The sequence below is a fragment of the Mus caroli genome, chromosome 7, assembly GCF_900094665.2.
Source record: "Mus caroli chromosome 7, CAROLI_EIJ_v1.1, whole genome shotgun sequence".
Taxonomy (NCBI): domain Eukaryota; kingdom Metazoa; phylum Chordata; class Mammalia; order Rodentia; family Muridae; genus Mus; species Mus caroli.
The window spans coordinates 1,206,669-1,226,729 of NC_034576.1; the positions used below are offsets into that span (position 1 = coordinate 1,206,669).

Consider the following 20,061-nt stretch of genomic DNA (forward strand, 5'->3'; position numbering starts at 1 on the left):
TGTGTCATATCTCTCTCTCTCTCTCTCTCTCTCTCTCTCTCTCTCTCTCTCTCTGGTTGGGTGGTTGGTTGGTTAGTTGGTTGGTTTTGGTTTGAGTTTGGTTTGGGGTTTTTTGAGACAGGATCTCACTATGGCCATCCTGGAATCCAGTATGTAGACCAGCCTAGCCTCAAACTCACAGAGATCCAGAGGCCTCTTCCTCCCGAGTGCTGGGATGAAACCCGGCTTGCTTTCCTATTTCTGTCTCTTACAGGATCTCTGTCATCTGTCTGCCTCACTGTGAATATAGCCATGTTTCTATTTTTCTTTTCTTGGTGCTCTAAAAAATTTATTTTTAATAAAGAATTGTGATATGTATGTTTATCACAATTGCTTGTCTGAGCAGTGGCCAGAAGAGGACATAGAATCTCTTGGCACTGAGTTACAGATATTTTGAACTGCTATGTGGATATTGGGAATCAAACCTGGATCCTCTAGGAAAACTAGCCAGTTCTCTTAACCCCAGAGCCACGTCTTTCCTTGAGTTTGGCACGTTCTATGCCCTCTGTAGAAGAGACTAGCCCATGTGAGAAACCCATGTTAGAAACTTGCCTGTGACTCCACCCCATTTACCCTCACCCTTCTCAAGTGCCCCCAGGGTAGCAGACACACAGTTCCTTCTGGTTTGGAGAGGTTTATTCTGCAGGGATGTCCTTCAGAGCACAGTGTGGGAGCCATGGCTCAGCCCTCAAACTTTTTCTTGCGGCCTTCCATGCCACTCAGTGCATCGATATTCTTGCGCCAGTCTCCCACCTCCCGGTTTTCCTGCAAGTGGAAAGTCAGAGGTTAAGGGCCCTTTCTGGTCTCTATCTCCTGAATATCCTCTATCTACCTTCTAGCTTGCTAGACCATTCTGTGCTGGAAGCCTGTCTAAGAATATGATTCTAGAGCACTTCCTGTCTCTTCAGTCAACCCGGCAAACTTCCTGTAATCATTTCCCATCTCCCCTTGTACCTCCAGTCACACTCATGCACCTCCTGTCTCCCCATATACATCTAGTCTTCCCCCGTGTACTTCTTGTGTCGCCCATGTACTTCCTATCTCCCTATGCACTTCTGTCCCCCATGTACATCTAGTTTCCCCCATGTACTTCTTGTCTTCCCCATGCATCCCTGATTCCCCCATGCACTTCCTGTCTCCCCCATGCACTTCCTGTCTCCCCCATGCACTTCCTGTCCCTCATGCCCCCCCAGTCCTGTTGCACTTCCTGCCCCTCGCTACTTCCTCTCTCCCTAATGCACTATCTTCCCTTCTGACTTCTTGAATTCTCTTTTTTTTAAAGATTTATTTATTTATTTATTTATTTTATGTATATGAGTACACTGTAGTTGTACAGATGGTTGAGAGCCATCATGTGGTTGCTGGGAATTGAACTCAGGATCTCTGCTCACTCTGGCCCTGCTCCCTCCAACTCCGCTCACAACAGCCCAAAGATTTATTATATGTTAAGTACACTGTAGCTGTCCTCAGACACACCAGAAGAGGGCGTCAGATATCACTACGGATGACTGTGAGCCACCATGTAGTTGCTGGGATTTGAACTCAGGACCTTTGGAAGAGCAGTCAGTGCTCTTAGAATTCTCTTTATCAGTAGCTTCTCACTAGACCCCAAGTGCATCTGCTCTCTCTCTCTCTCTCTCTCTCTCTCTCTCTCTCTCTCTCTGGACCTTATGGCCACTCAGGCCTTCCCCAGCATCTTCCTTCTCACCCTAGCCCACACTCACCTTCTCAATGTCCTCCTTCTTCACCTGCTTGAGGTGGGCCCTCAGGTCCAAGGATTCCTTGGCCCGGGTCCCCAGCAGCGCCTGCATCATGGCATCTGCAGAGATCCTCACTCTTCGGAGGGTGGGCCGCTTAAACTTGCCTCGGAGGTCATAGATCTTCTGGGTCAGATCTGCAATCTGGGGAGGACCATATGGGGTGTGGTACCCCATCTTCCCTCTGCTTCCTTCCTTCCTTCCAACAAACAATTCTCCCTTGTCCCTATCTTGCTCTCTGTATCTAATCTTCCTCCTCTCTTCCAGCTCTGGCCCCAGATTAAAACCTCCAGCCTGCACCTCCATGTTCTTCCTGATGCTCCTAGCAGCATCCCTCAAAGCGTCTGTACTGGCTAGTTTTGTGTCAACTTGACACAGCTGGAGTTATGACAGAGAGAGGAGTTTCAGTTGAGGAAATGCCTCCATGAGATCCAGCTGTAAGGCATTTTCTCAAATAGTGATCAAGGGGGAAAGGCCCCTTGTGGGTAGTATCATCTCTGGGCTGGTAGTCTTGGTTCTACCAAGAGAGCAGGCTGAGCAAGCCAGGGGAGGCAAGCCAATAAAGAACATCCCTCCATGGCCTCTGCATCAGTTCCTGCTTCCTGACCTGCTTGAGTTCCAGTCCTGACTTCCTTGGTGATGAACAACAGTATGGAAGTGTAAGCTGAATAAACCCTTTCCTCCCCAATTTGCTTCTTGGTCATGATGTTTGTGCAGGAATAGAAACCCTGACTAAGACAGCATCTAACACAACTTGAGCCCATGCTGTGCAGATCATTATTCCCTGTTCCAGAGCTCAACTCAATGCTCAGTTTCTACAGGCCTGTTTGTGCCACCCAGGCTCTACTCTGCAGAGACAGCTTCCTTTGCCGTGAGGTACCTGTGCCACTGCCTGCTTTCTGCTTAGAGTTATCTCAAGCACAAGCGTCCAGAGCCCTCAGCCCAAAGCTACAGCTGGAGATCTTGGTCTAATGTGAAGGTGCCCAGGCTTCCCCAGGCTCCCCACCTCAGTGATGTTCTTGGTGACTTTTGCTTCCACATCATATCTCTCTTCATCCACTTTGTCCACCCGAGCATGAAGCTGTCGGCATAAGTCCTGATGAAGGAACGCGTGGATGCTGAGAGGGAGGCTGGAGATTGGGTTCCCTGATCTGAGAGAGGAGACCTCTGGGTCTGAGGAAGGAGGCCTAGGCTCTGGACTCCTGAGTTTGAGAGAGGAGTGCTGGGGTCTGGACTCCTGAGTCTGAGGAAGGAGGGGGTGAAAGGAAGCTGACACCGGAATCTGCACTCCAGGGAACTTAAAGAAATATGGCCGGGAGCCAAGAATTCTGAGACCTGGCAGATAGAGGCTGGAGAAATACACTGGGTTTTGAAGCTGTAGGGCTGAACATTTTGCTTGGCATAAGGATTGCAGATCCTGAGCAGAACTGGAGATGGTGCTTATGCTCCTGATACCCAAGGGATGCCAGGCCAGAGATGAGGGACCTCGGGTCCCAGGCTCATCCGGAATCCTTGCTTTGTAAACTGGTACCTGAAGCTCTTCAAAGCCCAGTCCATCCAACTCCAAAGGCTGGCAACGAGTCCTCAGAACGCGCCCCTTCTCTCCACGTCGCTCCTCTGCCTCTCGTTCCATCTCCTGCTTCGCAATCTGTAGCATCAGAGTCTGCGGAATGGTTGGAGCAGACAACAGAATCCCAAAAAGTATAAGAATAACAAATTTCCCTCCATCCTCCAGAGAGACAGAATATCCGAACATCCAAGTTTGTGTCTTTTATTCAAAACCTACCTCGTTTCTGCCCGCGCGCACGTGTGTGTGTGGGGGGGTGGGTGTGGGTGTGTGGGGGGGTGGGTGTGTGTGGGGTGTGTGGACAGGGTGGGGGGGCGGGGACTGACACATTCCGGAAACGAAACCACTCCCCCAAAGCTCCGCCCACCAAAGCCCACCCACTCCGACCTCATCATCACCTTCAACTGAAGTTTTCTGGAAGCGGAGATCTTAGACTTTTTCTGCCAAGGTGATATGGAGAAAGGTCAGTGTGAGGTCCCAAAGTGGACACTGGGTGGAACTGCAAGGCATCACCACCCACTCAAGTGCATACCCATTCGGGTCACACATTCTTCAACCAGAACGCGGAGTCCACTGGAAGCCACACCCCTCGGTCCCATCTACCAATCTTTGTCTCCGACTAGAGCTACGCACTGCCTATCTGTGCACTGCTAACCACTATGCTCACGCCTAAACCTTGCTGTAGGCAAGTTCCCCACAACAGGCCGCTGTCACCAAGCCCAACCTGAACCTTTCTGAAATTCTGCCCCACCCATAGGGCTCTGCCCATCACCAAAGTGCTACCACCCTACCACCCCTTTCCAAGGCCTTGGTCCTGCCCCTTTTTAGGTCTCAGAGGATTCTTGAACCTAGAAGCCCATCCTCTTGGACCCCACCTTGGCGTGTGGCTCGGTGGCATAGGCTCGGTAGTTGGCAGAGGAGCGGCGTCGGACAGGAGCAGGCGCTGGCTGCGGTTCCCCAGCCTGGAATTGAAGCAGGCTACATCACTACCCAAACCCTCCCATCCAGCCCTTCCCGGATCCCTCACCTCTAGCGGCAGGTTCCCCTGCCCACTGGTCCCCAGTCCTCTCCGTGCAGCACCCACTCTGGACCGAGGGTTCCCTACCCCACTTCTTAGCTCACAGCTCACCGCATCGCTGCTCCTGGAGAGAGAAACCGTGAAGAGGAAATCACTGATGGTGGTCCCCCTGACTCTTGAACCCCAGGAGTCTGATTCCCAAATTCTTACCTCATTTCTACTGAAATCCAACCACCCTTGCCTCCTACTCTCTCAGGACAAGTATCCAACCTGGTTGCACCCTCAAGACCGACCACACCTCTGCCTGTTCTTTGGGGTCTCCACCCCAAGGATACCAAGATTCACATACTCGTCAGCCATGATGATCTCCAGAGGCAGAGAACAGGATCGGAGATTCCTGGAGGGTCCTGGAAGGGTGTCCCTGGTGACCTTGGAGCTCTCTAGAGGTTGGGTTCCCTCTGGGCTGCTCAAGCCTCACTGAGGACACTGAGATAAGGGGCGAGGACAAAGACTAAATATACTGCTGTCTCCTCCCCTGCCCAGGATGAGCGATAACAGGGTGTGAGGGGGAGCCGTGTGCAAAGCTCCAGTTGGGTCAACCAAGGTGCCCAGGATCTACACCCCCTCCTCCTCTGACTCTAGCGCCCAAGCTCCCTCCTCCCTCAGACTTAGGAAAACCCGGAGCAAGGTCCCTCTTCTCTCAAATCCAAGAGTCCAGACTTCAGCTTCCCATGTTCATACCCAGAAATGCAGGCCGGCCTTCTGTCCTCACACCCAGGTCCCTCACTGAACTGTAGTCTTTGTCCAGACTTCAGCTTCCCATGTTCATACCCAGAAATCCAGGCCGGCCTTCTGTCCTCACACCCAGGTCCCTCACTGAACTGTAGTCTTTGTGACAGCTAGTATGTCCTTTCTCTCCCCCACGTCTCTGTCGGTTTCAGTGCCCCTGGCATGTTTGGTTTGAAGGATCTCGTCCTTCACTCCTGTGAAATTCAGCCAAGTCCACTTGCAAACCCACAATCGGGACCCATCCCTGCTGCTCCCGCCCCCTTCTTGGCACTGGAGACCAACTGAGGACAGGACACACAGAGGTGATCCTGCGCTTTTTATTTGAATCACATTCAAGGAAGGCTATGCCCTTGTCCTTCCCAAAAGCAGCATGCCAAGAAAGGCCCAAGACAAACGAGAGGAGCTGGAGCCCAGGGTTGTCCCTTCAGCCTTCGATCCTTGTCAGGATAAGTCTCAGATAACAGTCTAGGACCCATCCCCCACCCCGCCCCCCAAATAGTACAACTGAGAGTTCCAGGAAAGGAATTTGAAATTCTAGTCATATCACTGAACCGGGTTGAGAAGGAATGCAGAGTAAAACAGCATGCAGCGGTGGGCTGAGCTGGTGATGTCAATCCCTGGGCCTGCTTCAGCAGTTAAAGGGGGGCTACGTGGTCCCTGGGGTTCATGTTACATGTTTTGGAGGTGCATTCACCGAGGACGTTGCCATAGCTTCCTGGAGTGGGCTTATCACTTCTGGAGGGGAGGTCAGGTCGCCTTGGGGAAGGCTGATTGCTTCTACAGGCAGGACTAGCTCAGCCTGGGGTGGGCTCATCGCCTCTAGAGAGGGGGCCTGGTCAACCTAGGGCAGGCTTATCGATTCTGGGAGAGGGGCGCGGGTCCAGATGATTCCACAGCTGAGTCTCCGCCACCTGGAGTGGAGTCCCCTAACTTGTAGAACCTCGCAAAAGTCTCCGAGGGTTTGGTTGCAGTGTGAGGGGCGAACCCAGCCACCCGCGCTATCTCCACAACGCGGTCAGAGAACGCCTTCAACTCCTTGGGCCGCAGGTCCACCAAGAACCTATTTTGGGAAACTGTGTGTGAGGAGACCTGGCTTTTGGCCCAGCTGTGACCTTCCCATCCCACTCCTCTGGCTCACCGAGCTAATTCCACAACCAGGTTCCCTCCGGGGGCCACGCAAGCCCCGAGCTCAGGGCTGAGAAGATGGACCATCCTAAGGAGAGAAAGGACTAGGAGCTGAGATACACAGGTGGAGACGAAGGTCCAGAGCAGGATGGAGACTGCAAAGCTTAAGTTCCGAATTCTGACAACGAGAAAACTGGGGCCCAATCCTAGGTCTCTTACCCACAGGACACATAGAGGAGCTGGAACCGGCCCTGGTAGCAAGTCTTGTGGTGGAGAGTCTGCGAAGAATCGAGAGGCAGAAAGTGGATAGTGAAGGGTTCTTGAGCAGGCACTGAAAGAGAAGGGAAGAAAAAGGTCAGCTCTAGGGCTGAAGAGCTGGCTCAGTTGCTAGGCGGGCTTGATACTCTTTCAGAGACCCTGAGTTTGCACCCAGAACCCAAGTTTATAACCACCTTTAACTCTAGTTTCTGGAGATATGGTGTCCTCTTGTGGCTTCCGAAGGCACCTACATGTGTGCTTGCGTGGGAGCTCACACGCTCGCTCACACACACACACACACACACACACACACACACACACAGAGAGAGAGAGAGAGAGAGAGAGAGAGAGAGAGACAGGGTTTCTCTGTGTAGCCTTGGCTGTCCTGGAACTCACTCTGTAGACCAGGATGGCCTTGAACTCAGAAATCCGCCTGCCTCTCTGCCTTTGCCTCCCAGGTGCTGGGATTAAAGGCGTGCACCACCACAGCCTGGCTATGAATATAAATCTTGAGAGTCAAAGAGATGTGCACACAAGTCGCAAAGAATATTGGAGTTAACACTCCTTATCTTCTTTTTTTTCCTCCACTTTTTATTAGGTATTTACTTCATTTACATTTCAAATGCTATCCCGGAAGTCCCCTATACCCTCTCCCCACAATTCCTCTATCCACCCACTCCCACTTCTTAGCCCTAGTGTTTCCCCTGTACTGGGGCATATAAAGTTTGCAAGACCAAGGGGCCTCTTTTCCCAATGATGGCCAACTAGGTCATCTTCTGCTAAAAATGCAGCTAGAGACACGAGCTCTGGGGGTACTGATTAGTTCATATTGTTGTTCCACCTATAGGGTTGCAGATCCCTTCAGCTGCTTGGGTATTTTTCTCTAGCTCCTCCATTGGGGGCCTTGTATTCCATCCAATAGCTGACTGTGAGCATCCACTTCTGTGTTTGCCAGGCACTGGCTTAGCCTCACACGAGACAGCTATATCAGGGTCCCTTCAGCAAAATCTTGCTGGCGTATGTAATAGTGTCTGCGTTTGGTGGCTGATTATGGGATGGACTGCCAGGTGGGGCAGTGTCTGGATGGTCCATCCTTTCGTCTCAGTTCCAAACTTTGTCTCTGTAACTCCTTCCATGGGTGTTTTGCTCCCAATTCTAAGAAGGGACAACACTCCTTATCTTCTACTTTTGTTTTGAGTCAGGCTCTTACCTTGTAGCTGAAGATATCTGAAATTGTGACCCAAACCAGGCATTTCCTCCTGCCTCAGCCTTCTGAGTGACAGGCATTCACTGTCCACACCCAGCTTTCTTAGCCTTTTCTTTAAAGTTATTTTATTTATTTATTTATTTAGGTGATGGTGTGTGCCTCGGTATGTGTGTGAAGGTCAGGTGACAACCTTTACTGAGGCATCTCTCTCTGTCCACCATTACTTGGATTCCAGGGATAGAACTTGAGCTACAAGGCCCTGACGGCAAGCACATCTCCTTGCTGAGCTATCTTTTCGACCTTCCATGTCTTTCTAGAAGCCTTCCTTTTTTTTTAGTCCTTTGGCTGAACTGGATTGCTGCAAATCTGGGGAGGTGGGCCCATGAGGCAGAGACCCATTTTACAGACAGGAAAGAAAGTGAATGGTCCCTTGAATGAAGGCACCTAGGGAGAGATGAGTTAAGGACTGGAATAGAAAGAAGGACAGCCAGAATCCATATAGGGAAAGTGTGTAGGGAGGAATGTAAAGGGTTCCCAGTTAGAACTCTAGAGAGGGCTGAGACTCCTATTGGTGGGGGTCAGGGTTTGGGAAAAGGAGGACAAGAGAGAAAAAGAGAACGAACATCAACGAGAGATCTACTGTCCAGGTATTCCAAACCAGCTCCATCAAAGCTTGGGGAAAAAACAGTGACTATCTGAAGTTTGCAGCTGCTGACTACCTACCATCTGGCTCGGGCGACTCTGTCTCCTCCACATTTCCCTGAATGGCTCTCGGGCCCCTCCAGGCGGCTACTTCTTGGAACAGCTCTGTGACATTGTGCTGCGTGATCTCGCTCGCAGTCTGCCGGGAGGGGGTGGGGGGAAGTGGGAGGTGCCGAGGTTAGGCTCTGAACAATAGGGGTGGGTAGGGGCGGGGCTTAATGTGTACAGGTGACAGCCAGCCCCAAACTAGAATTCCTTGTTACTTTTCCAGGGCTGGATTTAGTACTTAGTAAGAGAACTGGATCATAGCTCTCCAAGATAGGGACCAAGAAGTTGGGGACAGAGCCTGTTACTTGGATGGAGACACTGGACCAAAATAAGGGGTGGAGCTCAAAAAAGCGTTGGCGCTACTAGGCGGAAAAGGCAGGCTTGGAAGGCCGAGAACAGGAACTTGTCTGCTGGCCCTAACCCTAGCCCCACCGGGCCCACACCTTGACTGGTTGTCCGTTGCTCGTCCGTAAGAGGCTTTGGTCGTCCGCCTCGATGCCAAAAGCCATAAAGGGCCCCGTGGCGATGTCCCCCCAGTATCCGCGTGCAGCCACGCGTTCCCCACGCTGGAAAAAACCAAAGGTATGAGATCGCAAGTGAGGTCCAAATTGGGGACCTTTACTGGTAGATACCTAAAACACGCAGTCCAGGCCTGCGGTAGACACGCACGTGGCTCAGGAGGCGACCCGACGCCAGAGTCCTGTTGGGCACCTGGTAAGCACTCAAGTCTCTGAGTTCAAAGGCAACACCTGTGTCCCGCCAGCGTCGGAATTCCTGGATATGGATAACTTGGGCCTGGAGTAGAGGATAGGAAAGAAGGTCCTGATTAATCTGGTATAGGAACCCCAACCTATAGGAATTCCTCCAACTTCAAACTCCAGGGTCCAGACCTCCTTCCTCAGACCTAGGTAGGAGTCTAGATCCCAGCCCTCCTTCCTCATATATGGGGGCGAAGTCTCAGCCCTCTTCCTTCTCTCTGGACTCAGATGCTGGCCACCTGCTCCAAAGCTTCCTCACCCCTCGATCATGCAGCTTCATGCGTAGGTCCCAGTCGGCAACACCACGCCGGGCATCATAACGGGAACCCAGGTAGTGGCGCAACCTCGAGTCCCAAAGGCGACTCATGGGAAAGACTTCGGGTCCCTTCTCCCCACCAGACCAGAAACGGAACACGGCCTCCAGGGCATCCCGCTCGCGGAACTGCACAGTCAGGAAAACATGGGGAGCGACAGAGACGCAATGAGGGTTCCCCCTCCATCCCATTAGGTGGTAGTGATTATGGGGGTGGAAAAAATGAGGCACAGAGAGCAAAGTCTCCCCTAACCCTAGGCCACAGTAGTGGGAGTTACAGAGGTGGAATTGGGACGGGGACACACACACACACACACACACACACACACACACACACACACGCCAGCCTGCTCCAACCCCTCAATTCCTCTGAACTGCTCATTTCCATTCTTCCTGCAGCCACCCAAATTTCAAGCAAATTCCACTTCCCCCCCAACAAAGGTGGGCAGCTGTGGCACCTTGAGCAGCCGAAGGCTAAGCCAGGGTAGCTGCTCCTCCAGGCGATCAGGCTCCAGGACCAGATTAGCCAGGTGGCTAGCCTGAGCACGCAGGAAGGCAGCTACCGAGGGTCGCAGCAGCGCGTTCCCCCACAGCTCCAGGAAGGTCTCACTCCGCTCTGGAGGAGGGAAGGATGAAACAGGGAGGGAGGGAGACTTAATAAACTGCACCAATCCAGGAACTGCAGCCACCACCCAGCACTGCTGATTGAAGCTGGGACTTCCCAAAAGCAAAGCAAGCTGACACATATTCTCAAGTCTCATCTTTAAAATATACTTTTAATAAATTAAACTTTCTATTCGGTGTGTGTGTGTGTGCCTGAGTGTACATCTGTTCACCATGGGCAAGATTTTTCAGAGGTCAGAAAAGGGTGACATAGCCCCTGGAATACAATAAAACTATCTGAAAGCAAAACAAAACCAAATCAAAACACCCCAAACTCCACAACAAAGATGAAATAATTTAATATTGTAACACCATTTTTTTATTTTTGTCTTTTTCATTTGGTATTAAGGATGAAACCCACTGGGTGGTGGTGGCGCATACCTTTAATCCCAGCTCTTGGAAGGCAGAGGCAGGCAGATCACTGAATTTGAGGCCAGCCTGGTCTACAGAAGAAGTTCCAGGACAGTGAGGGATATACAGAGAACCCTGTCTCAAAAACAAACAAACAAAAAGGATGAAACCAAAGGGACTTCCTTGTACTGGGCTCATTCTACCAAATGAGCTATTTGTGTTGTGTGTGTGTGTGTGTGTGTGTGTGTGTGTGTGTGTGTGTGTGNTGTGTGTGTGTGTGTGTGTGTGTGTGTGTGGTGTGTGTGTGTGTGTGTGTGGTGTGTGTGTGTGTGTGGTGTGTGTGGTGTGGTGTGTGTGTATTTGTTAGAATCTTACAAATCTTACAGAAGAGAGCTATAGATAAACTAAGTTCGAGTTGTTTAAGAACAATATATTCTCAATGCCCTGAGCTACAAGTGGCAATGGCCAACTATACTAACAATAAAAATAACACCATTGCTTAGAGCAACCTGTGTCTATAATCTCCCATTGTGGAGCCTAAGACAGGAGGACTCCCAAAAGTCCAAGCCAGCCTGATCTACAACAATATATCTCTGTCTTAACTCCCCAGTGCCTCTCACCCCTAAAAATTTTATTCAGATGTACTAAGCTGTACTGAGTTATGGGACCTGGGGGCCAGAGGGCAAGGGTTAAAGGTACCTGCAACCAAGTTTGATGATGAACTGAGTTTGAACTTTGGAATGAATACAAGTGGTGGAAGGAGAGAACTGAGCTGGTGTTATAAACCAAACACTACACATTTTTCTATAGAATCCTCACATGGAGTCCTATTGGTGGGGGATGGCAAGATGGCTCTGTGGGTAAGGATGCCTGCTGCCAAGCCTAAAGATCTGTCCTTGAGACTCATACGGTAGAAGGAGGGAACCAACTCACGTGAGTTGTCCTCTGACCTCCACTTGTAATCCGTGGCTCGCACATGCACTCACTAAATAAATATATATTAAGGCCACATTAGTGGAGTCTGCATTTTGCAAAGGATGACATAGGAAATAAAAAGTGAAGATATCTCTCTCTCTCTCTCTCTCTCTCTCTCTCCCTTTTACATTTTATTTATTGTGTGTGTTCCTATTATAACACATGTGTGGGTATCAGGTGATGACTTTCAGGGGACAGTTCTCTTATAGTCCCAGAGATTAAGTCCAGATCATCAAGCTTGATCGAAGGCACCTTTACCAGCTGAGCCATCTCCACAGATTCCATTTGTTTGTTTTTTGAAATGGCATGTTATACACCCCACAAAACCTAAAACTCTGTGTAGCTAAGGACAACCTGAATTTCTGAACCTCTCAGCCACCTCCCTAGAGCTGTGACCTTGTGCCACCCTACCCGGGGCTTTGTGCACACTAGCGTTCTACTAGCTGAGCTGTTTTCAAAGGTTTATTTATTTTGTATTTTTGAGACAGGGTTTCACTATGATCCCTGGTTGGCCTGAAACTCACTATGTAGACCAGGCTGGCCTTGAACTCTTTGAGATCCACCTGCCTCTGTCTCTGGAGTGCTGGGGTTAAAGGTGTGCACTACCAGGCCCATCCCATCTCCAAAGCTTTAAATCACACCATTGGAAGGCCAGTGTCTTTGGGGGTGGGAGCTTTGAATTTGAATGCTAGAGTTTTTTGTTTCATTCATTCATTCATTCATTCATTCATTCCTTTTGAGACAGGGTTTCTCTGTGTAACTCTGGCTGTCCTGGAACTTGCTTTGTAGACCAGGTTGGCCTTGAACTCAGAGATCCACCTGGCTCTGCCTTCCAAGTGCTGGGATTATGGACATACCCACCTCCCTGGCTGAATGCTAGAGTCTTAAGCAACCGACCTTGGAGCCCCATCTTCTCAGGTTCCTCTAGGGCTAGACTGAAGATCAGCATGTGTCGGGCCACCGCTTCCAGATTATTCTCCAGCACATAAAACTGCAGGAGTGACAGACAAGACAATTCTGCAGACCTAGGAGCCCAGAACGCCAGCCTTCCCCAACACCCCTGTATGGAGATGGAACCCAACCAGGGACCTTGTAAAAGTTAGAGCAGCACTCCACCACTGAACTCCATTTCCAGCACCGTTACACCCACACCCCCATTACACCCACACCCCACCCCCACCCCTACCCCCACCCCACCCCTGTTTTCCTTTCTATTGTGAGGCATAGTCTCACTAGGCCGCCCTTGAACTCTCTGTTGCCAGGATGGCCTTGAACTTACGATGCTTCTCCTGCCTCAGCCTCCGGAGCAACTATGATTACAGGCTTCAACCACTAGATCCAGCTTGCTAGGTCCCTCTCTTAAGCCATACGTCTAGATTCCAGATCATCCCTCACACCACTCCTGCAGACCTGATTTTTTGTTTTGGTTTGGTTTGGGGTTTGTTTGTTTGTTTGTTTGTTTGTTTGTTTGTTTTTGAGGCAGGGTTTCTCTGTGTAGCCCTGGCTGTCCTGGAACTCACTCTGGAGACCAGGCTGGCCTTGAACTCAGAAATCCAACTGCCTCTGCCTCCCAAGTGCTGGGATTAAAGGCGTGTGTGCGCCACCACTGCGGGGCTGGAGACCGGATTCTTGGGCTCTCGCTCTTACTGAAGCCCAGGGGCCTCAAGCCCCAGGACCTTACTTCCCTAGGACATGGGTCTCTTCAGATCCACAGCCTAAGCTCTAGGACCTGGAAATTTCCATTGCAATCCTCTCTTCTCTCCAAGGCTCAGGAATCTGCCGTTCATTCCGCTCCAACCAAGATCCCAGAATCCCAACTCACATTGAAACTCCTGAGAGGCCAGAGCGCTGCCCTGGCCAGCGTCCTTAGCACGTGTCTACCATCCACAGAACCTAACAGCAGGGCATCCAGTTCTGGGACCTTGCGCTCTGTTTTCGACTGTGAATCTGGGTCTACAGGAGGACCTGGCAAGACGATAGCGGGCAGGGACTGGTCGTCTCTCCTGCAGCTAGCTAACTTTAGAAGTTAAGAAACCAACAGGCTTGATACCCCGAGCCTGGATTCCAAAAAACAGCGATACCTTTGCCTTATAGCACGCAGTATTATCAAAAGAGATTCTGGGGGTACCCCTCTTCCCAAGCCAGTTAATTTAGGGAACGTTGGCATACACATCCCATCAGCATCCCCTACCACGGACACAAGTGCTTGTGGGCTGTGAGCACAGTCTACAGTTGTAGTAGGAAAGACATCTCTGTCTAAAACCGTGTATGGTCTTAGGGTAGACTCACTTTCTGCCTGTAGGTCCAGCGCCGGGGACAGACCCCACCAGGACACAGTACCATAACCGGTGCCTGAGCCCGCAGGTGTGGTCATCGCTCTGTGGGACAGGAGTCCGGGGAATTCCACATTTGTCCATCTCATCCCTCCCTTTCTCGCTGCCCCGCTTCTTGCCCCTTCGCCTCCACGTTAATCCCCTCACCTTTATTCTTCAAAATATCCGTAGGTAGGGTCCTGTGCTGAGCTCCTGGAAGCCACCACAACAGTCTCCCAGAGGCTTCGCCCACTCCGAGTCATCACCCAATGGGAGCAGGTGGTTTTGCACTATTGCTATCAACTGACCAATTAACGTGAAAAGGTGCCGCTCACTATGAACTTTTGACCAATAGAAGCTCCGGGAGATGGCTGCGGTGTGGTCTGAAACTGGACACCGGACGCGGTTGTCATAACGACAGGCTGACCAGAGTAGGGTGCCTGCTTTCTGGATCCGTCCAAATTTCTAGGAAAGGATCTACTTTGCTGCTTCTAATTATATCAGAACTGAACGAAATGTTTTTCCTGTTTTTCTCTTTGTCTCTCTCTCTCTCTCTCTCTCTCTCTCTCTCTCTCTCTCGCTCACTCGCTCGCTCTCACTTTCTCTCCTTCCTTTCTCTTTCTTTCTTTCTTTCTTTCTTTCTTTCTTTCTTTCTTTCTTTCTTTTTCTTTCCTCCTCCTCTTCCTTCTTCTCCCCCTCCCCACCTCCCCTCCTCCTCTCCTCCCCCCTTCTTCTTTTCCCTCCTCCTCTTCTTTTTGAGTCAGAGTCCTTCTTTATTCGAGTTACTCCGAACTCGCAGCAGCCCTCCTGGGCTTGGTTTAAAGATTGTGAGCCACCACTCCTGGATTCTAATGAAATCTCTGTGAATCCAAATTATAGCAGGAAGTCCAGACATGTCTTCAGATCTCTGTTTTGTTCTTCTGTTTTTGTTTCTTTCACACCTGGGCTCTGTCTGAATACAGGCCTCACCAGGTGAAAAACAGGACCTTGCTCAGTAGATTTTTCTAGAATATATGATCAGGCTATTACTCACAGTCATTACTCAATAATACATCTTTAGCAGGCACCATGGCACAGACCTGTAATACCAACAACATTCTGAAGTAGGAAGATCAGTGGTTCAAGACCAATCTGCCCTACATATATTATTCCAGCCCAGCAAAGGCTACCGCACTGTATAAAAGCAAATAAATAAATAAATAAATAAATAAATAAAATAAAATAAAACAAAACAATCAAATAATAATAATAATAATAATAATAATAATAATAATAATAATAAAAACTCCTCCCTCCTGGAGCTGGAGAGAGGCTCAGCAGTTAAAGGTTTCTGTCTGGAGGCAGAGGCAAGCGGATTTCTGAGTTCAAGGCCAGCCTGGTCTACAGAGTGACTTCCAAGACTGCCAGGGCTACACAGAGAAACCCTGTCTCGAAAAACCAAACCAAAAACAAAACAATAAAATAAAATAAAAAATAAAGGTACTTTCTGCTCTCCTAGAGAACAGGAGAGTTCAGTTCTCAGCACCACATCGGGAGGATCATAACTGCCTGTACTTTCAGCTCCAGGGGCTCTCATGCCCTCTTCTCACCTCTTTTGGCACCCACAAACACTTGGAGTAACACATACACACACACTTACACACAAAGATTAAAATTTTCAAATACAAATTTAAAAATCTTCCTCCTGGGAAGATACCTAGCAGTGGTCTCTCAGATCATGTTAAGCAACAGAAGAACTTACTGGAATGAAAGACAAAAACTAATCGAGACAATTCTACAGAAATGATACCTTCAGGACTGGCATGACTGAAACACTGTGTTCCATCCCAGCACCACATCAATCCACGTGTGATAGTACGTGACTATAATTCAATCATGTGGGGTGGGGGTCACGGGATAGAAGTAGGTTTAATAGTTCAAGCATCATTATACGCAGAGAGAGGGCTGGAGAGCTGGCTCAGCAATCAAGAGCACTGGCTGCGCTTCCAGTGGACCTGATTCAGATCCCAACACCCACATGTCAGTCAGCTTTTAACCATCGGTATATAATGCCAATTCCAGGAAATCTGATGCTCTCTTCTGGCCTCTGAGGACATACATGTAGGTGGTACACAGTATACATGCTGAGGACAGACATACATACAGACATACAGACATACAGGCAAAAAAGAGAGAAATGTATAGCGTAACTTATCATATAATTCCAGACTCACGATGAAGCAGAACACCCCACTCCTTTCTGTGTGTTTTGTACAATATGCATGTATGCGCACACCCATGTGCGGTGCTTGTGGCCATGAAAATGCAGATGCCACAGAGGGATGTCTGGTGTTCATCATTCTTGTTAGGCTGCCCTCAAATCTGTGAATCTCTGCTCCCCAACGGTAGCATTGGTCATGCCTGCCTTTGCTCTTGGTGTTTGTATTTGATCTCAGGTTGACACAGCAAGCACCAACTTTTCATGTTTGACTCCTTCTTGTGATGGAATAACGTTCTATTCTGCTTCTCCCTCATCGTTATGCCTGCCATTTATTCTTAGTATGTCATTCAAATGTTACCTCAGAGATCTCCCTGACCTCTCTAAGTCACCTCAACATTCACTAGACTTCTTTTTTCTTTTTACCATGTAGCCCAGGTTGGCCTCAAACTGGTGATCCTCCTGCCTCTGCCTCCTTCAGCAAATCCTACTAGCATCTGCCACCACAACTGGCCAAAGGACTTATTTTCAATTTGTTTTTTTTTTTTTTTTTTTAAGACAAGGTCTCTCTATTACATGGCTCTGGTTGTCCTGGAACTTGCCATATAGACCAGGCTGACCTTGAACTCACAGAAATCCACCTGCCTTTGCTTCTTGAGTACTAGGACTAAAGGCATGTGTCACCACACCTGGCTTAGATGTGTTTGTGTGTGTGTGTGTGTGTGTGTGTGTGTGTTACCTACATGTTTGTGCACTACGTGTGTATCCAGTGCCTGTAAAAGTCAGAAGAAGGCAGGCATCAGATCTCCTGGAGCTCAAATTACAAATGGTGTGACCCGGAGTGGATGATGTCATGACCCAGAGTGGATGATGTCATGACCCAGAGTGGATGATGTCATGACCCAGAGTGGATGATGTCATGACCCAGAGTGGANTGATGTCATGACCCAGAGTGGATGATGTCATGACCCAGAGTGGATGATGTCATGACCCAGAGTGGATGATGTCATGACCCAGAGTGGATGATGTCTATGCTCTGCAAGGGCATCAAGTGCTCCTCCCCACTGAGCCGACTCTGCAGACCCTGCATTTCTTTCTTTTTTCTTTCTCTCTCTCTTTCTTTCTTCCCTTTTTTGCCTGTCTTTTTATATATTTTTTATAATTAATTAATTAGTTAATGAATTAACTTTACATCCCAATCCCACCTTCCAGCTCTTCCTTTCTCCTCAGACAAGAAAAGCCCTCCCATGGATATCAGTCAGCTTTGGCATATCAAGATGCAGTAGGATTAGGCACATCTCCTATTGAGGCTAGACAAGGCAGCCCAGAAAGGGAAAAAGGATCCAAAGGCAGTCAACAGAGTCAGAGAGAGCCACTGCTCCTGCTGTTAGGGGTCCCCATGAAGACTGAGATGCACTGTTCCATATGTGCAAAGGCATAGGTCTGTCCCATGCATATTCTCTGTTGAGCAGTTCAGTCTCTGTGGGTCCTTATTTCCTAATACAAGTGGCTGTTTGTTATGGTTCTCTTTTTATTGGCCTGTTTTTGTTGAGATGAAAAAAAGAAGCAGAGACCCCCGATATCTTACCCAAAATCATAACAGGTTTGGGACTAGAGAGTTGGCTCCAGGGTTAAGAGCATTTGCTGCTGTTGCAGAGAACCTGGGCTTGGTTCCCAGCATCCACGTGGTGGCTCACAGTGCTTTACTAACTCTAGTCCCAAGGATCCAATGCCCTCTTCTGCCCTTAGTGGACACCAGGAACCTACATAGTGCACAAATATAGAGGCAGGTAAAACACTCATCTACACAAAATAATAAAATAAATAAATCTTTAAAACTACATCACAACAGGTTCAAGTAGCAGGACTTAAGGTCAAACATATTGGCTATGTGACTCCAAGCGACTTCTCTTCACTTGTGAGGAATCAACCCTGTATTTACCATGAGGGTGCTGTGAGGGTGACGTGGGCAGCAGTGGTGGGAACAGTTAATTGTAAATAACACAGACTTCGTAAGAGCAACACACATGGTCACACAGGAGAAACAACTGCTATAATTTTGTGGATTGTTTTTTTCATTTTTCTTTCTTTTTGGGGGGTGGTTTTTCCAGACAGGGTTTTGGCATGGACCGCACGGCGACCATTGCTGCTTGTCGATGTTCCAGCACATCAACATCGTGGATCACAACCCTCCAGCCCCCGCTCACTTTCATCTTCAATGATCTTCACTGTGTGTTATGGGGGCTTCCTTATGTATGAGCTCCGGCTGGAGGAGGGTGAATGCCTGCAATGCCAGTCAGTCTGTCTAAACAAAATAAGTCTCCAGGGGGAAAATCTGCATGACAACTCTGTCTACTCCTACACAAGGACCCCGCTTTGTGCTCCCATTTGCACCAAGAATAGAGAAGTGAAGGATTTATTGACTTTAAGATGGTTCTAGAAACTCTTAGGCACTCATGCCCAGTTCCAAGGATGAAAGCCCACCATCGAGAGAAACAACAGGCCCAGGCCCAGAGCCAGAGGCCTTGGCAGTTGAGGGCAGGAGTTCAGTTACTAAGTGTAGAGTAGTGCCCACAGCTGATTCCCTGGGTCCGTGACTTATGGGATGATTGGCAAAATCGGGTAGGTCCCACGAGGAGCAGATCTGGTGCTCATTTTAGAAATTTGTTTTTTTTTTTTTAAAGATTTGTTTATTATTATACACTGTAGCTGTCTTCAGACACCAGAAGAAGACATCAGATCCCATTACAGATGTCTGTGAGCCACCATGTGGTTGTTGGAATTTGAACTCAGGACCTTCGGAAGAGCAGCTGGGTCATCTCGCCAGCCCAACCCCAGTGCTTATTATGTTACATGGTACACGTGCTGCGTCATGCCCCTTGAGGAATGAAAATTGCTCATATAAGTTTGCTCAGGATTCAATGTCTGCTCCCCCCGCCCACAAAGGATTAGAGTGTGCAGGAGGAAATGTAAAGGGGCAGCTGGTGGGGCTGCCGAACCGTAGAGAACAACAGGAGTTAGATGCTTGCTGAACCGACTGCTTTTGCTTCAAAGAAAATTACTGTGATAAAGTTGATCACCCCTCTCATTCTGGACGTTGAAAAACAGGGCAAAATGGTTTTAAAAACAGTCTGTGAAAAGATCCTGTATTTCTTGGGATCATTAAGTCTGTGTAGGTGGAGGTATTGTTTTCCTAATTGGTTCTTGACTGTGTCAATAAAGATGGTGGGAGCCAATTGCTGGATGAAAGAAACAAGGTGGGATTTCAGAGGAGGAGACAGAGAGGGTGCTGTGTGGCTAGGCTTTGGGGAGAGGAGCGCCCACACTATGTAAGGCCTGGGGCTAGGAGAGCCGGTGGCAGCCTCTGCCACCAGCAGAATCCTGATATTAGATGACTGATGAGTTTAGGGCAATAGATTCTGCACCCAGCAGTTGTGTTATCTGGCTGGTTTTAAAGTGTTAGAACTGTCTGGTGTTTCCCATTTGTGGTGTTAAAGTGGGCTGCAAGAGAAAGAGCACAGTCGCCCAGAATTCAGTGGGCTTTGGAGGATCAGGCAAAGGACTGAGCTCCAGGTAAGTGGTAACCAGGTGTAGCTTGGCCTGGTGGGAGAGCAATCTCGGAGCTCGGGCTTGGCAAAGCTACTGGGGATGAAGAGATAACCAGGTTGGCGAGGGCGCAGCCCTGGGCAAAGGAGCAAGCATGGATTTTTAAAATTACATACAACACATCTGTTTTCAACATTACCTGAGATTAAACCTCTCTGCAATTACAGAGAATAAAAGCTGTATCTTTTTTTCAATAAACAAATGGACTATCCTGAAATTGTGTCAGTCTCCTTCCCTCACCGACTCCACATCTTCTCTTTGAGACCTGAACCCCTGACCTGGAGCTAGACTCCAGCGGGGTGTTTTTCTCTGTGTTAACAGCCCTGGCTGTCCTAGAACTTGCTCTGTAGACAGGCTATCCTCCAACTCTCAGAGA

General features: G+C 49.1%; 2 protein-coding genes across 3 annotated transcripts; both read right to left on the minus strand.

The window, feature by feature from the left end:
- Positions 1-657: 657 nt before the first annotated feature.
- On the minus strand, positions 658-5,274 carry Tnni3 (troponin I3, cardiac type). Its single transcript, XM_021167945.2, has 9 exons — positions 5,123-5,274; positions 4,731-4,867; positions 4,493-4,505; positions 4,239-4,325; positions 3,762-3,803; positions 3,328-3,459; positions 2,803-2,892; positions 1,764-1,940; positions 658-804 (listed from the first exon to the last, which is right to left on the minus strand). Exons 2-9 carry the CDS (start codon positions 4,739-4,741, stop codon positions 721-723), a joined length of 636 nt encoding a protein of 211 aa, XP_021023604.1. The 5' UTR covers positions 4,742-4,867; positions 5,123-5,274; the 3' UTR covers positions 658-720.
- Positions 5,275-5,479: 205 nt separating this feature from the next.
- On the minus strand, positions 5,480-14,166 carry Dnaaf3 (dynein axonemal assembly factor 3). Of its 2 annotated transcripts, XM_021168124.2 has the most exons (12): positions 14,051-14,166; positions 13,860-13,948; positions 13,393-13,535; positions 12,468-12,561; positions 10,040-10,197; positions 9,528-9,710; positions 9,180-9,305; positions 8,954-9,076; positions 8,484-8,601; positions 6,515-6,626; positions 6,309-6,383; positions 5,480-6,230 (listed from the first exon to the last, which is right to left on the minus strand). In XM_021168124.2, the coding sequence occupies exons 2-12, from the start codon at positions 13,942-13,944 to the stop codon at positions 6,023-6,025; spliced, it is 1,425 nt and encodes a 474-aa protein (XP_021023783.1). In that variant the 5' UTR covers positions 13,945-13,948; positions 14,051-14,166; the 3' UTR covers positions 5,480-6,022. The 2 variants fall into 2 exon arrangements, with proteins under 2 accessions (XP_021023783.1, XP_021023784.1); XM_021168125.2 differs by lacking the exon at positions 13,393-13,535.
- Between the last annotated feature and the right edge of the window lie 5,895 nt (positions 14,167-20,061).

Bases quoted from the DNA above. Each gene is read 5' to 3' on its own strand.
- Tnni3 (XM_021167945.2), bottom strand. The intron at 3,804-4,238 runs GTGGGGTCCAAG...TCACCTTGGCAG, and splicing joins CCACCGAGCCACACGCCAAG to AAAAAGTCTAAGATCTCCGC. The intron at 805-1,763 runs GTGAGTGTGGGC...TTCCACTTGCAG, and splicing joins AGAAGGAGGACATTGAGAAG to GAAAACCGGGAGGTGGGAGA.
- Dnaaf3 (XM_021168124.2), bottom strand. From the start codon at position 13,944: ATGACCACACCTGCGGGCTCAGGCACCGGTTATGGTACTGTGTCCTGG. The intron at 9,077-9,179 runs GTGCGTGTCTAC...GGTTTTTTCCAG, and splicing joins CGGGTCGCCTCCTGAGCCAC to CGTGGGGAACGCGTGGCTGC. The intron at 8,602-8,953 runs GTGTGGGCCCGG...CCCTCCCGGCAG, and splicing joins GCAACGGACAACCAGTCAAG to ACTGCGAGCGAGATCACGCA.